General features: G+C 44.0%; 1 protein-coding gene across 3 annotated transcripts in view; it reads right to left on the reverse strand.

Moving 5' to 3' along the window:
- Positions 1 to 13,892, reverse strand: part of LOC142996992 (protein sidekick-1-like) — a 171,448-nt gene extending 157,556 nt beyond the window's left edge. For all 3 annotated transcript variants that reach the window (XM_076148140.1, XM_076148139.1, XM_076148138.1), the window contains exon 1: positions 12,246 to 13,892. In XM_076148140.1, the coding sequence (XP_076004255.1) occupies positions 12,246 to 12,816 (571 nt within the window). In that variant the 5' untranslated portion in view covers positions 12,817 to 13,892. The remainder of the gene's footprint in view (positions 1 to 12,245) is intronic.
- Between the last annotated feature and the right edge of the window lie 360 nt (positions 13,893 to 14,252).

Raw genomic sequence — 14,252 nt, forward strand, 5'->3', positions numbered from 1 at the left:
ACATTTTAAGTCTAAACAGAAAACACACACACAACTCAAGGTGTGTTTTCCAGGCACGGCGAGCTGTCTGGAAATGAAGGTTGGAGTAATCAGCATAATGTTTGCCTAGAGCCGTGGACTGACATTTAGAATAGTAGATTATTGAAGCAAAACCCACAGTAAGACATGCAGGGAACACTATCATATTATTACAGAGAAGTATTAGAGATTACTGTTACAATACAAATGTTACACTGGCCGCATGAGAGTTTGCGGTTTGACGAAGTGAGTCAGACGGTTTTGTCCATGCAAGACACATTTGGTACATAGATTGGTACAAACTGGCTGTTAAAAAGCGAGCAGGTGGGTGGTAATCCATAAATACCTAACAGAACCAAGCTGAGCCCTGTGGTACACTGGCAGTGTATGTAAATAGACCTTATGCTTCCCATTTAAAAAAGAAAAGGAAAATCCTGGCAGCAGTCTAAAATAGGAAGGTTGTTTATTCTTCCTATTGAGAACCACTGGATATTTTTATTTACTACTCTCTACTCTGGGCATTTGATTGAATGATCTTAATGAGTAAAGCCAATTTCGGCTTCAAAGAACCAAAGTGAGCTAATATATTTCTGATTTATCCTTAGCAGAAGCTTTGCTTGCCTCCCTTAGCTCCCTGTTTCAAACGCTGCCCCTAATTCCACAACAGATGAGCACTTTCCCATTGAGAAATTAGGCTCCGAGTTTTGTGTCGACTACAAATGAAAGTAATTCAGGGAAAATTAAACAAAAAGCAACCACAAATAAATTAACCAGAGAGAAAATCACAATTATAAGCAATATGCTTCAGTACTGGGGTCTTGTTAATTTCACATTTCAAACAAGACATCCTCTTTAAAAACTAAATGGGAAGATAAACATGGAAATAAGTGATTCAAATTGTTGTTTAAACAGAGTTGCTGAACTGTCTTATATGTTACACATGTATCTATGTTATAGTACACATTCACACGTTCATGTAGCTGCTATGAACAAGTTGTAGGCTGCTTTCTTCAGGTTAATACCCTTCAAAAGAACATGTTTATTGACATATTAACAGGTTTGATCATCTAAAACCAACCATCTACTGGCCAACACCAACTTCACTTCCTGTACACACTGGAGAAACAAATCATCACCATAGAAACAACAGTGGCCAAGACATCCGCCAACTTCTTATTAGCTTCTGTATATTCTAATGTTTCTAAAGTGATTCACTTCATAAACGTCATGACTTTGTGCATAAGAAAAGATATTTACTTGACTAACAAAGTGCTTAACTCAATAAATTAGTCTATTGTAACACAACTTGGTTGACATGTGTATTCTCTTCTCAGTGATTATGGCGTTAACCCCTAACAACTCCAGGGGGAAAACATCTTGTATTTGGTCACCCCATGCTTTCATTTCATAGACTGAACAAGTGTCTTGAAAACTGAACCCTTCTTTCGCTAATTGTCGGAAATCAACAGGGTCAAATTGGCTATGGTGGAGTTACCAGTTATGGACTTCAATAGAACAAGCAGTAGGTGCATAGGCACTCACACACACACAAACTGGAATCCACTAGATATGACAATTAGCAGTTCTGGTTTTGCAGCTCATTTATGCTCCCTCACTTTAAGCCCCTGGCCCCATAACTCAAAATGACTGAGGATGTGTGAGTTCTGTGTCTTTGGGTCTGTGTGTGTGTGTGCGTTCGCTTGTGAATGCTAACTCTAAAGCTGCTCATGGGGTACTATTAAAGAGTTTGTATCATTGAGCAAACAGGATAATTAATTTCTCTCTTTTGCTTGAATGCCTTCATTTCATTTTCGTTTGTTGGGCTTTGTCTCTTTCTGCACCCGCATTCACAAGATGAAGTGAATCCTGTGGGAGATGACTTTTGATTCAGTACTCACGCACACTTACTTTACTACAAGATAACAAAATATCTGTTTGTGCATAAGAATGGTTTTGTGTGTGTGTGTGTGTGCGTGTGTGTGCGTGCGTGCGTGGTTGCGTGCGTGCGGAAGGGGGGGGGGCATGCACTTAATGAGATGAATGCTTGTGCACCGCCTCTTCCCAATTACAGAGAGTGGAGGAGGGAAATAAGTGCTAGAAAGGAGAGAAAGATGTAAAGCGAGCAGGGATAGAAGAGAAGAAAAGAGAAGAATGATGTGTAACGATTGAAGAGAAAGATGAAAGGAGCAAGGGGGGAATTAGAGGAGCAGTAAAGGAAATAGATAAAGTGGGTCCATTAGCCAGCACACTATTTTCTCTCCTCCTAATCTCTGTCATTGAAGAACTCATTTCATGTCTTGACGACCGATAGCAGACTTAGTTTTGACTGAGTCTTATCACTCGTGTGTTGTCTCATCAGTCAATCTGCCCTATAACACCATCATACTGGTTCTCTTTCCTCCCACTTTGGATTAATTACAGTTTGCCTGTTTTGAATACTCCTGCTTTTTTAACATATCTTTTCATCTATTTTAACCTAAGCTATCAATCACCTCCACCACCTTTCCTTCCTACTCAAGTGTTAAAGAGCTGTTAAGTCTGATCATATCATTTATATATCACTTTTACAAATACTGTACATTAAAAGGATGGAAAGTGAAGTGATTTAACCCCCAAAACACCAAACGGGTGCACAAATGGTTCATATCCAAACTTCCATGTGAATAACACTGACAGATAAGGGTTAGTTGCTATCATGAGTATTTAAACATCAATTATATTCACCAAAATTCCCAGATTTAATTCACATGCATATATCCCTTTATGCCTTCTGACACAGCCCTGGGTGGCAGCACCAAAGTCTCTTGACAGAAGTCTGTTCACCCAGATGCTATCTTGGTAATTCCCTTGGGCCTTGTTTGTGACTAACAAGACACGTTTCCCCCCTCGTCTTCTTTCTCTGAGACTAGGGAGTCAAGTTCTATACATATTAACATCAAAAATGTAGCTGAATGTTTCTAAAAACATGAAGCTTGAACCGTATAGAGTCATGTTGTACAAAGTGTTTCATTGACGGTGTGATAGTAACACCTGTTAATACTTTGTTACTGTACAACCGCCATGAATCAAAATCGGCTGTGTTCCATCTCTAGAAGCACAGCCAATATGCAGCAAAGTGAGATGCATTTATTGACATTTGAATGTATCTATGACACCCCCCAAATACACACAAGGACACACACCCCACACACCCTACACACATCGGAAATCGTATTGACCTGCTATTCTTCTCTAAGTATCTTTTCAAAATTTGCACAAAATGTCATGACGACTGTATTACCAAATGTGATCACCGTCAGACAAAACACCAATCCTTACCTACACAGACAGACAGACAGACACACACACACACACACACACACACACACACACACACACACACACACACACACACACACACACACACACACACACACACACAGAGTCATACACAATCTGGTACACATCATGAAAACACACGCCACCACTTTGTTTTGTCTGCATTTAATTTATTCTCACGGGAGCACACCCACTGAGAGGGAGAGAGAGGGAGCAATAGAGAGAGAGACAGAGAAAGAGAAAAAGAGCAAGAGAGAGAGGATGACAGAGAGAGAGAGAGAGACAGAGAGATAGAGAGGGAGAGACAGAGAGAGAGAGAGAGAGAGAGAGAGAGAGACTTCCTGCCTATTCCTGGATGAGATCAAAAGGGTCTTTTTTGTTCTGGGTCTATGGCATGAATCATTACAGACGCGTGCACACAAACACACACAAACTCTCAAAGAGCAAGTTGAAAACACCCGCAGCAGGGTAGAGCCCTCAAACAAGTAAATCATGCTCCTCTCACACGCGTTTATACAAAAACACAATGATCAACACTCCTGCATCTCCACTCAAGCTGCCTGCCCTGGCCTGACATCAGCAATATTCCAGGACTTGCGACTCACTATGCAAAGAGCCCATTCAAATTGCTGGATGGCCCAACCTCAATGAAAACACACACAAACAAATAGAGAGCCTCGGCCAGGTGCACTTGCTAGGGAGCTGCGCAAGGGGGGGACACGTTTGATGCTCTTCCACTGAACAGTCATTACACCAAACTGTTCCACGCCCTAGGAACACCACATTAAAAAGGACTCCGACCACAATTTGAAGCAGAGAGACGGCGAGAAGAGAGCGACACAGCATGGGAGGGAGAGGGGGAGTGCGAGCTAGAGAGCTAGAGAGGGAGAGAGAGAGAGCTAGAGAGAGAGAGAGAGAGAGAGAGAGAGAGAGAGAGAGAGAGAGAGAGAGAGAGAGAGAGAGCGAGAGAGAGAGAGAGAACAGCCTGGGGTATGATCCACTGGAAGGTTGCCAGTTTGAATTCCAATACTAAATAAAATATTTTGAAAGAGGAAAACAGACTTGACATGGCATCACTCCCTTAACCATACTGCGAAAGTGCTCTTGAGCTCTCAGCCGATCCACACTGCTACTTAATGACTGGCAATACAAGACTATGATTCTTGAAGCAGCCCCCAGGTGTTGAAAGCACGCGTGTGGGCCCTCCATTTCCTTAATATAGTAATTGTTTTCTGCATTGTCTTGTTAAAGTCACACAGGATCTCTGTCTCTTAAAATTCACCTGTTAACTAATTTAATCATCTATGAAAACTGCAACAACTGTATAGGCTCTGTATGGTGACACCTGTAGCCACACTTTTCACTTGTGCAATGTTTGAAACATTCAAACCACTTTTGCTATTTGTTTTTATTGAAGCAAACATTTTACATGACATTGTGCATACAATTGTAGGATATTTTGGAGATCATTTTTTATACAGAAAGAGGGGGAAGAGGAGAGAGAGAGAGAGAGACAGAGAGGAAGAAGGAAGGTTGTACCATTAATAATATTGTTGTTGTTAAACTTTATACATAGACCCTGATGTAGAGAATACAAGTAGATTGAAATTGCAATGACCTCATAGGGTGAACACAGTGTTCACAGGATGATGTCAAACAGCAATGCTAGTACAAATCGCATCATAGGCTGTGGTAAAGAGAAGGAGAGAAGAGAGAAACAAAAAAACAAAGAGAGGATATCCCACCCTGAAACCCATCCTAACCCCGCAGTCACACAACCCCACATCCATACAACCCCGTCCTGGCCCGCCTGGGATGTAAAATAAGATGAAAAATAAATAAAAAGGAACTGTTTGGTGTTCTGGTAATGAGTCACTAGTCTGGCATAGCCTGTAGATCTGTGAAGTAAGAGAGAAATGGTTGCCATCTCTGAAAGAACTTATCAGCGTGGCCCCTCAAAGTGTACTATTCAAACCACTTATACGCGATACACGCAATACAGTGGCTAGAAATAACTCTTGTTGAAATGAAATGAAATGAATATGTTAATTTAGAAAGGCTTCGCTTTAAGATTTTAATCTATTTGGTGTGATGATCTCATTGTCATTTTCCAGCTCCAGACTGAAAATTCTATGACATTCAACAAGTGTACAAAAATACATAAATAACTTTTGCACCCAACGCTCACACACCTATGTTGAAAGAAAGAAACTAAAACTACTTTGCGCTCTCACCCTCAGTACTTTTAGAATGTGTCCTGGAAACACCTTCAGGGCAGAGATATCATTACAGCAAGTGAACACAAATATTAGCAGGTAAATATTAATAATATCTAGGGAACTTCCGATTAATATTTACCCGTCTTAGTCATAAATGGGATGCGTCAGTATAGCCCTGAGGCATGGAACAGCCTAAGAAGAAAAGTAATAAAGAGAAACAATACACAATCTTCAGTACACGTGGCCCAGCAGGTTCTTTGGCAGGTTGATTTGCATATGGACCAGTGTGTTACTGTCACTGGCTCAGACGCTCACACATACACTGGGAGGGAAAATGTACTGAACCATTTGGAATTATCTGGATTAATTGATTGCTATTATTAAAATTTCCGCCAAATAAGCGAAACATCAAACAATATCCACGCTAATGTCGCACTTCCCACTGGACTGTGTTACGCTATGTGGGAAAAATACAAACTTGTTATAATTTCTTGTACAAACTCAAAGCACAATCTAGGGACTCTGGTATTAAGCCGTCCTCCAGTTCTTCCTGTAGTAAGTGCCTCGCTATCTGTCAGTCAATCTCTTTGCTTTTAGATATCTTGTAGTTCAGTCAATCAATACAGTTCAAATTTGAGATGTTATCTGTTTGGATTTCTCGCTTTAGAACCATCTTTAGAAGTACCCGAGTACCGAGAAGCTTTTGTGCTGTAACTGCTTCCCCCCCGCCCCCGCCCCCTCCTCCACATTCACACACACACACTCACAAAGACACACACTCTGGATCAATAGTAAAAATCCTCCCACCATCTTACATAATAAAGGCCTAAACGGCAAAACAGCCTCTATTCCACCTATGTGGCCTGCAGCAATGGATTCTGAAATCCCTTGTGGGAAGACGGAGAGAAGAAGGAGAAAAAAAACAAAAGTGGGAAGAGTGATATTAAAGGTACAAACACACAACGAATAGTGAAACAAGCGAGACAGATAGACAGGGGGATCGGAGTGTGTCCCACTTGGCTCATATTTCAAAGCTCTGCTGGATGTTCCTGCAGAGCATCCACAAAATGCATCTTTTTACAATCCTTGGAAATCATTCTCAAACACACAAACGTGCACGCACTTGAAATACACAGTTATATTACTGCTTTTAATTGATGGTAAAACTTTTCTTCAATGTCCTCTGTTTTCAGTGCCGTTGCAAAAACACAGCTGCCCCGGAAAGTGTGATTTTAACTAACCTCTGAATGAACTTACTAACCCATTGAATAAGCACATAGCTCTAGTGTGTATGTGCATGTGCGTGTGTGTGTGTGTGTGTGTGTGTGTGCATGTACATACAACTGCAACATTCTATTTTATACGCTCACCACTTTGGTGCCGGCACAAACACACCAACCTAAACAACAAGTGATTAGTTTCCAGGTATGAATGTCTGCTCTCTCCTCGAGGTTTGGCTGCGGGAGAACACACACCTCCAGGCAGATGAGGACTTAGCATCGCCCTAAAAAGACACACACACACCTGCCAACCACACTCTCAATGTAGTCTGCAGCCATGTCAACACCTCAACATCTGATCCACACAGAAGGTGGAGTATTTGTTCATCCTGTCACACAGGAAATGAGGTAGCCGACCGAGGACCTCGCTTCCTCTTAGCCCGGACCAACCTGACATTTATCATGCACTATTAGTCCCACATACACTGTCTAATCCTGCACGTTTTGCTACCCTCATCTAAAGTCCACGCAAAACACACATTTACACATACATAGATTTCATGAGACCTCATGACCATTTCTCCTCTTGAGTTTATATTTGTGTCTGTAGGCAGAGAAAAAACCTGTGCTAAAATGTTTGTAATGAGCAGTAAATTCAGACTTTAAAATACCTTGAATCCCTGTGCTGCGTACATACGTAATGGAGCATGCTTCACTTGTGGTGATAAACAGACTGTGCAAATTGCTTACCAAATGTTACAATAATATTGTTTTTTAAGCTGGAGGGAATACATGCCAGTAGGAAAATGAAAACACCAAAGGAAGCCAATAAACATAATTAAAAAATAGATTTGAGTCACAGGAGTGTAAGAGAGGCGGAAAATGGGGTGTAAGGTTTGGGCCGCCTGATGACCATGATCACTTGGACAAGGTTCCTTGACCTTAGCGCGAGCTTAGCTCAACAAATGACAAATGTCATCAAACCTAATCAGGCTAATACACTCTCTTGAACTATGATGGCATGGCACTCTGCCAAGGAGAAGGCACGGTAAGAAACTTCAGTATGAGCTATGAGCTAAAGCCTGCGACCTGTAATTTATTTTTCAGGTTAGAGAACTGCACTGGTTTAACAGCTGGGATATACAAGACACATTTTATTGTAATTACCTTAAAGTTTAACAATAATGATGAATGGCAGTATTTTTTATCACATCACATTAGCTACTTGCTTATATGGTCCTGTGTCGGTTCAAAAGGGAGTGCGGCACAATTATTCAAATTCAACTCCAAATTACAACTTGGCCTTTTGTCATTATTAAATCGTCAGAAGTGGTGATTTGATTTAATATATAATATACTGTTAATATATATGTGTGAGGAGTGCTCCAAATGGAGTTATTGTGGCAGTGATGTTGCATCTGCAGCACGTTGGAATAATTACAGTAATCCCAGAGCTTCCTCGCTCCAAAATGGCACAGTCCTTTGCTTGGAATGTGTTGCTGCGGTGTGGTCAGAGTGAGCTGGCAAATCACCCAACTGTATTTTATGTTGTTTTTATGTGCAGATGCATGAGGCTGCACTGGGCCGTGTGTTTATATTTTAGAGAGTGCCATAGCCAAGATACAGTAGCTGTGTGGTGCACATCACCTATGCAACTACACGGCCCCTCCAGCTTTTCGCAATTCACCAAAGAGCGGCATCTTTCCGCAGTGCTGCAAAATTTCCCATTTTACCGCATATTTTTCGACATCCACAAAAAATGCAAAGGTGATCAAAATCGTGTGTGAGGAAGCGAAGAAACTCATTCCTGTCAGAGCTGACTGGCACATTTCTCTCTTACTTCACAGATCTACAGGCTATGCCAGACCAGTGACTGTTTAACAGAACACCAAACAGTTCCTTTTTTAATTCTTTTCATTTTATTTTACATCCCAGGCGGGCCAGGACGGGCTTGTATGGATGCGGGGTTGTGTGACTGTGGGGTTGGGATGGCTTTCGGGGTGGGATATCCTCCTTTGTTTTTTTGTTTCTCTCTTCTCTCTTTCTCTTTACCACAGCCTATGATGCGATTTGTACTAGCCTACATTGCTGTTTGACATCACCCTGTGAACGCTGTGAGATCATCCCTATGAGATCATTGCAATTCCAATCTACTTGTATTCTCTACGTATAATGTTTAACAACAACAATATTATTATTATTAATGGTACAACCTTCCTTCTTCCTCTCTGTCTCTCTCTCTCTCCTCTTCCCCCTCTTTCTGTATAAAAATGATCTCCAAAATATCCTACAATTGTATGCACGATGTCATGTAAAATGTTTGCGTCAATAAAAACAAATAGCAACCTCCTGAAGCACATTCAGTGATTCGCATCACCTTAAGCCACCGATGCCAACTGTCATCATTAAAATCTAAGTAACGTGTAAGTGGTGAGGCTGTTTCAAAAGTCTGGTGATTTTGAAATTACAAAAAAACGTCTGCGTCAAATGTGACTGGATCTTCACAGTGTGTGTATATTCTTATCTATGTACTGTATATGCTGTGTGTGTGGGGAGGGGGTAATCAGGACAATTTAGTAGACACGCTGTCTAAGGAGAGGTGTTTTCAGTTTTCAGCTGAAACATCCTGCAGCTCTCTACTGTGCAGCTTCAGATGTTTTCATTTTCAGATGTTCAAATTGATGTGTACTTGGCCTTTTAGCAAACAATTTGGTGTGAAACTCTGTAGCTGTGCTTGGGCCTGCCTTGATCTAGCTGCACCTACTCGGATGTTAAGAGTGAATTCATTTTATGTCACAATATAACACAGCAGTAATCCACATTGCATTTGTTTGACTAAATCAGGCAGCACTACAATAAAGCTTTTACAAAACCCTACGACCTTCACCTTGAAGGTTAAAACAAGGCTGCGCTCAGAAAATCCTGAAACTTTAACTCCTGCATATACAATTATAAAATGCAATCTGACATCAGCAATGTTAAGGGTGCATCAATACATAAGCCTTGTGGACTCCACAGTGCAGCCTACCTAAACAGCACATACAGTACATCTCGTACAGACTCTGATTTATATTATGGTACACAATGAATATTAAGACCCATCCTTGACTTCGCTCTGCATAAAGTCTAGGATGAGGCTCTGATTGTGTCCGCACTGGAAAAGTGAATCAATCAGATGGTTGTGCCGTGGAGCCAAGCCAGTGACACGGAGGCAGTGAAGGGGCAGAGGGATAAGTTATGAATAAGGAAGGGAGGATGGAGAGGTGAGACGATGAGAAGAGGAAGAAGGTGGGGGGGCAGGAGGAGGAGAGACAGTAAAATGCTGCCGTCACTTAAACTCTAAAATGAAAGATCGATGAGCTTATTTAAATGTGCTCCCAGAGACGAGTGTTGGCTCATATAAAGCATAGCATTTATGAGGAGGGGTGTGGGCATCGATTGACTGAGAGAAAGAGAGAGCAAGAGTGAAAGAGCTAGAGGGAGGGGAACGGGGAAGATGGGGGGAAATGGAGAGAGGGTGAGAGAGAGGTGGGGAGAGATCAGGGGGATCAACCTTGGCTCATGAATTTCATCCTTTTCCTCCTAAAATAAAACGTCCTAATAAATGCTGGAGGTAGAGGGGTCGGAACCTGGAAAATCTACAGCCTTCGATTGGCCGCCTGGCACAGCTTATGAAATCAATAACCCCCTCCTTTCTGTTTCACTAATTTCCAATTCACCCTCCATTCCCAACACACACACACGCGGACAGCACACACATATACAAACACTCAGCCCCTGCCAGCTGCCCTGAAGTATACACATTTCACAGGAGGGCCCCTCAACCAAGGCAGCTGAGAGGGACTGGTGGAGATGGGGAGGGGTACGCTGGGTGCTGAGACCTTGACATTAGAGGGAGGACGGAGCTGACTCTGCAGCAAGAGGCACCTAAACATTCAGCCAAGTAGGCAGGCAGATGGATGGAGAATTTGAGGGGCGGGAGGAGAAGCAGGAGGAGAGCAACTTTTGACACACACAGAGGTATTGTCATACCTTCATCGCTGATTGAACTGCAGCCGCAGCTTTCTGAGTGACAAGCAGGGAGCGCTGCCTTCCCTCTCCAACTACCCCCACCCCCCACCCCATCCCTATATTCCTTTTTTTACTCAACCTCTCCTTGCCACTCCCTCCTCCGTTCCTTCTCACACCACCTACTCCTTGCTTCGCCACACTGCCTCCCTCCTCCTGGCTGCATCAATCCTCCTGTCCCTCTCACTCACGTAGACACTTTCCTCCACTTAAATTGCACCCATATTCTGCAAGGATTCACAAATACACACACACACACACACCCCACACCCCAAACACACACACATTCCTAAAGCCCCCCTCCTTCATATAACCCCCATGTCTCAGACTTATATTCTGCCATCTGTGACCCAGAGAAAACTGTGTTGACACCAGTCTGACCTTTTCTGTGCTTTTGTTTTGCCAGTCTGACACCATCCCATGGGGTGCCTGCACAAACACACACACACACACAGAAACACACACACACACACACACACAAATATCCACGATTTCTCCCCATCTTTCTCTGTGTATGTTGCACAGCAACAAAACAAATTTGTGAATGGTAACATGACAACAGTTTTCCCAAGTAAAACTGAACAGCAATCAATGTTTCATCATAGTTGAGTTCTCTGGTGCTGTTGCAATCAATTGATAATAAGACAATAACCCTCTAACTACAAGTTTTACAATGTTATTGACAACTGGCAGTACACCAGGGCCAATGCTGGACTAATAGGAGGCAAGTTAAACTAATATTGTATATGTGTCTGCGTGTGCCTATTTGTGTGCATGGATGTGTGTCCTTTGAGACAAATTAAGAGACGATAAGCAGGTCATTGACTAAGAGGAGGATTATAATAGCTTGGGAACTGTAACACCCCCCTGACCTCCACCCACAAACACACACTACCTTAATCCCACAATATCTGATATGCTCAACAACATTTACATATGCACTGTAGTAGGTGTGTACAACAGCCCCCCCACACACACCCTCTTTCTCTCTGACACACAGACACTTGGTTGAGCACACACACACGTGCACACACAAGCTGACAAACAACCTTAAATCTGGTTTAGCGAAATCGTGACTCTGTACACACGTCAAAAAAACATTGTTGTCAACAAATCATCAACGCCTCCCCTCACTCCCCTCCTACAGCCGAGCACACACGCGCACACACACGCGCACACACACACACACAGCAGCCCGGTCTAATAAATCAAAACTCCTGCTTCCAGTTTTTTAGTCATCATCTCACTTTTCCTCTGTCCATCCGTGACAAATAAGGGCTACAGCTGCTGTTAAACGGGCCGGTTTGCCCTAAATCACGCCTGTAAATGGATGTGTAGATATTTACATGTATCAGTGTGATGCCAGGTGTGGACCCAGGGGCTCCAGGGGTTCAGTTCTTACCTTGACCGTGCAACATGTGGCAACTGCTGCCGAGGAGGAGCAGGAGGAAGAGGAGAGGCAGACCTCGGCTCCCGCTTCGAGTGGCCACAGTGGCTGTCATCTGCTTGCTCCTGGCGTCTTGTCCCCCTAAACACACCGGGGACCGCTCGGGGCAGTCCTCGCTCCGCATTCCCGGCTCCATTGTGTGAGAGATGTGTTCGGACGGGACTGGGTCCTGACAACCGGTGTCCGCTTGTGCTTGACTGCTGCAACTCTCTTGGCTCTGCGCACTGGAGCCAACGAGTCCGAGGGGAGAGGAGCTGGCGTCGGCACCGACCGAGCCGGGCGCTTCGTGGGTCGGAGTTAGGAAATGTGGGAGTCCCGTAATCCCCCTGTCACCGCTGACAAGCTCCCTGCTCTGACTTCCCACCTCTGGTGTCCAAAACTGTGCGGGCAGCAGGAGCAGAGGGGCCGCCTCGCCAAAAACACTTCCCAACACACTCTGATCCCCCGGTATAACGGCGCTGTGATCTCTTGCGGCTGCGGCTGTGACTGTGGCTTTCTGCGCCTTGCGAAACCTCATTTTCATCATGAATTGATAGAGAGCACAGAATTAATACATCTGAGTGTGTTTCAGATTTATCGGCTTATTGTCTGCTATCTGCCACAAATCCTTGTTTTGATGTCTTCACAAGGGATTTGTCCCGCGGATCATTTGGCTGTGTAGACAGGGGTGGTATTAACGCAGAGACAATAAACGCCTGAATTACCCATCCGTGTGTGTGTGTGTAAGCTCCGTGTGTGTGTGTGTGTGTGTGTGTAAGCTCTAAAAAAATCAATTCGGTAATTGATTCCTTGACTGCTCCTGGTTTTGTCCGCCAACAAGCAGGACAGTGTGGTGATGGAAACGTGGGCTGCAGTCTTCAGAACACAACTTAGATGGCCTGTGAGTAACAGTTCACCTAAGTGACGGAGGGTTAAAATGGTCTCCTCCGCTTGTCTCGGATACCAGAGACGCTAAGTTGTCATAAAGAGCGGCGTCTCTCGGGTTACACGGAGCAGCGACACAACAGGTTAGCCAAAGCAAAAACAAAACGCGTTAAGTTTCGTGCTTTGTGTCCTTGGGCGCATGCGACGCTAACGACACGTTAATGCGACTCAAAAAGTACAACCACCCGGTGTAAACTCCAGACCAGCCGGTTGTCGGGAGCGGTAACGTTACTCGGTGTGTTACCGCTACTGCTGCTGCTGCTGCTGCGGCACCTTTCGCTTCTTTTATCCGGTCTTCGGCGGGGCTCCAAAACGGTCCGTTAGAGGGTTAAAACCAAAACAAGCCGCTAACCCTTTGGGGTACGTTACTCTGCCGCCAACCGGAGCTTTCAGTCCTCTGTTAGCGGCGTTTCCAACCGTTTTCCCTCCGTGTCGGCACCCTGTTGAAAGCGCGAGGAGCGGAGCAAACCGCTGTGTTCGCTTCAAACGAACACCTGCCACCTCCTCTCCGCGACGCGCTCGCGGGGGAGAGGGAGGACTCTTCTTTAGCCCTGTTGAAAAACTTACTGCGTTGCCAGGATTTCCTCGCAGCATAAACCGTCGATATTGGGGCTGTGAGCTCAATTTTCCACTCACATTCCCACTTTTTCCTCAGTGTTCCTTCTCCCTCCGTCTGTCCTAAACTCAAAAACCAAACTTCCATTCACTTTCATCCGTTGTTGCTGATTGGTCGGAGTTGGTGCTTTCCGCTGTTCTGATTGGGCAGGAGGAGCCAGTGGGCGGGACGCAAAGCCAGCACCGGAGAGCGGTGGACGGCGCCCCCAAAGCCCCAAAGCCCAAAGCCCAAACTCACATGCAGAGAGAGAGAAAGCTGTCTGGGAACAGATAGGAACTGCAGTGTTTGTATCCCCACCAAGGCCACATGATGATTCTTTTATTACTTGTTCTTGTTTTTTTCCGAATAATAGATATATCTCCAAAAATAAAACAATACCTGCCAAACTAACACATTACACATACATAAATCAAGCCTTGTCT

This window comes from Genypterus blacodes, unplaced genomic scaffold, assembly GCF_046128005.1.
Source record: "Genypterus blacodes isolate CSIRO-AG114 ecotype Tasmania unplaced genomic scaffold, CSIRO-AGI_Gbla_v1 ptg000039l_1, whole genome shotgun sequence".
NCBI lineage: Eukaryota > Metazoa > Chordata > Actinopteri > Ophidiiformes > Ophidiidae > Genypterus > Genypterus blacodes.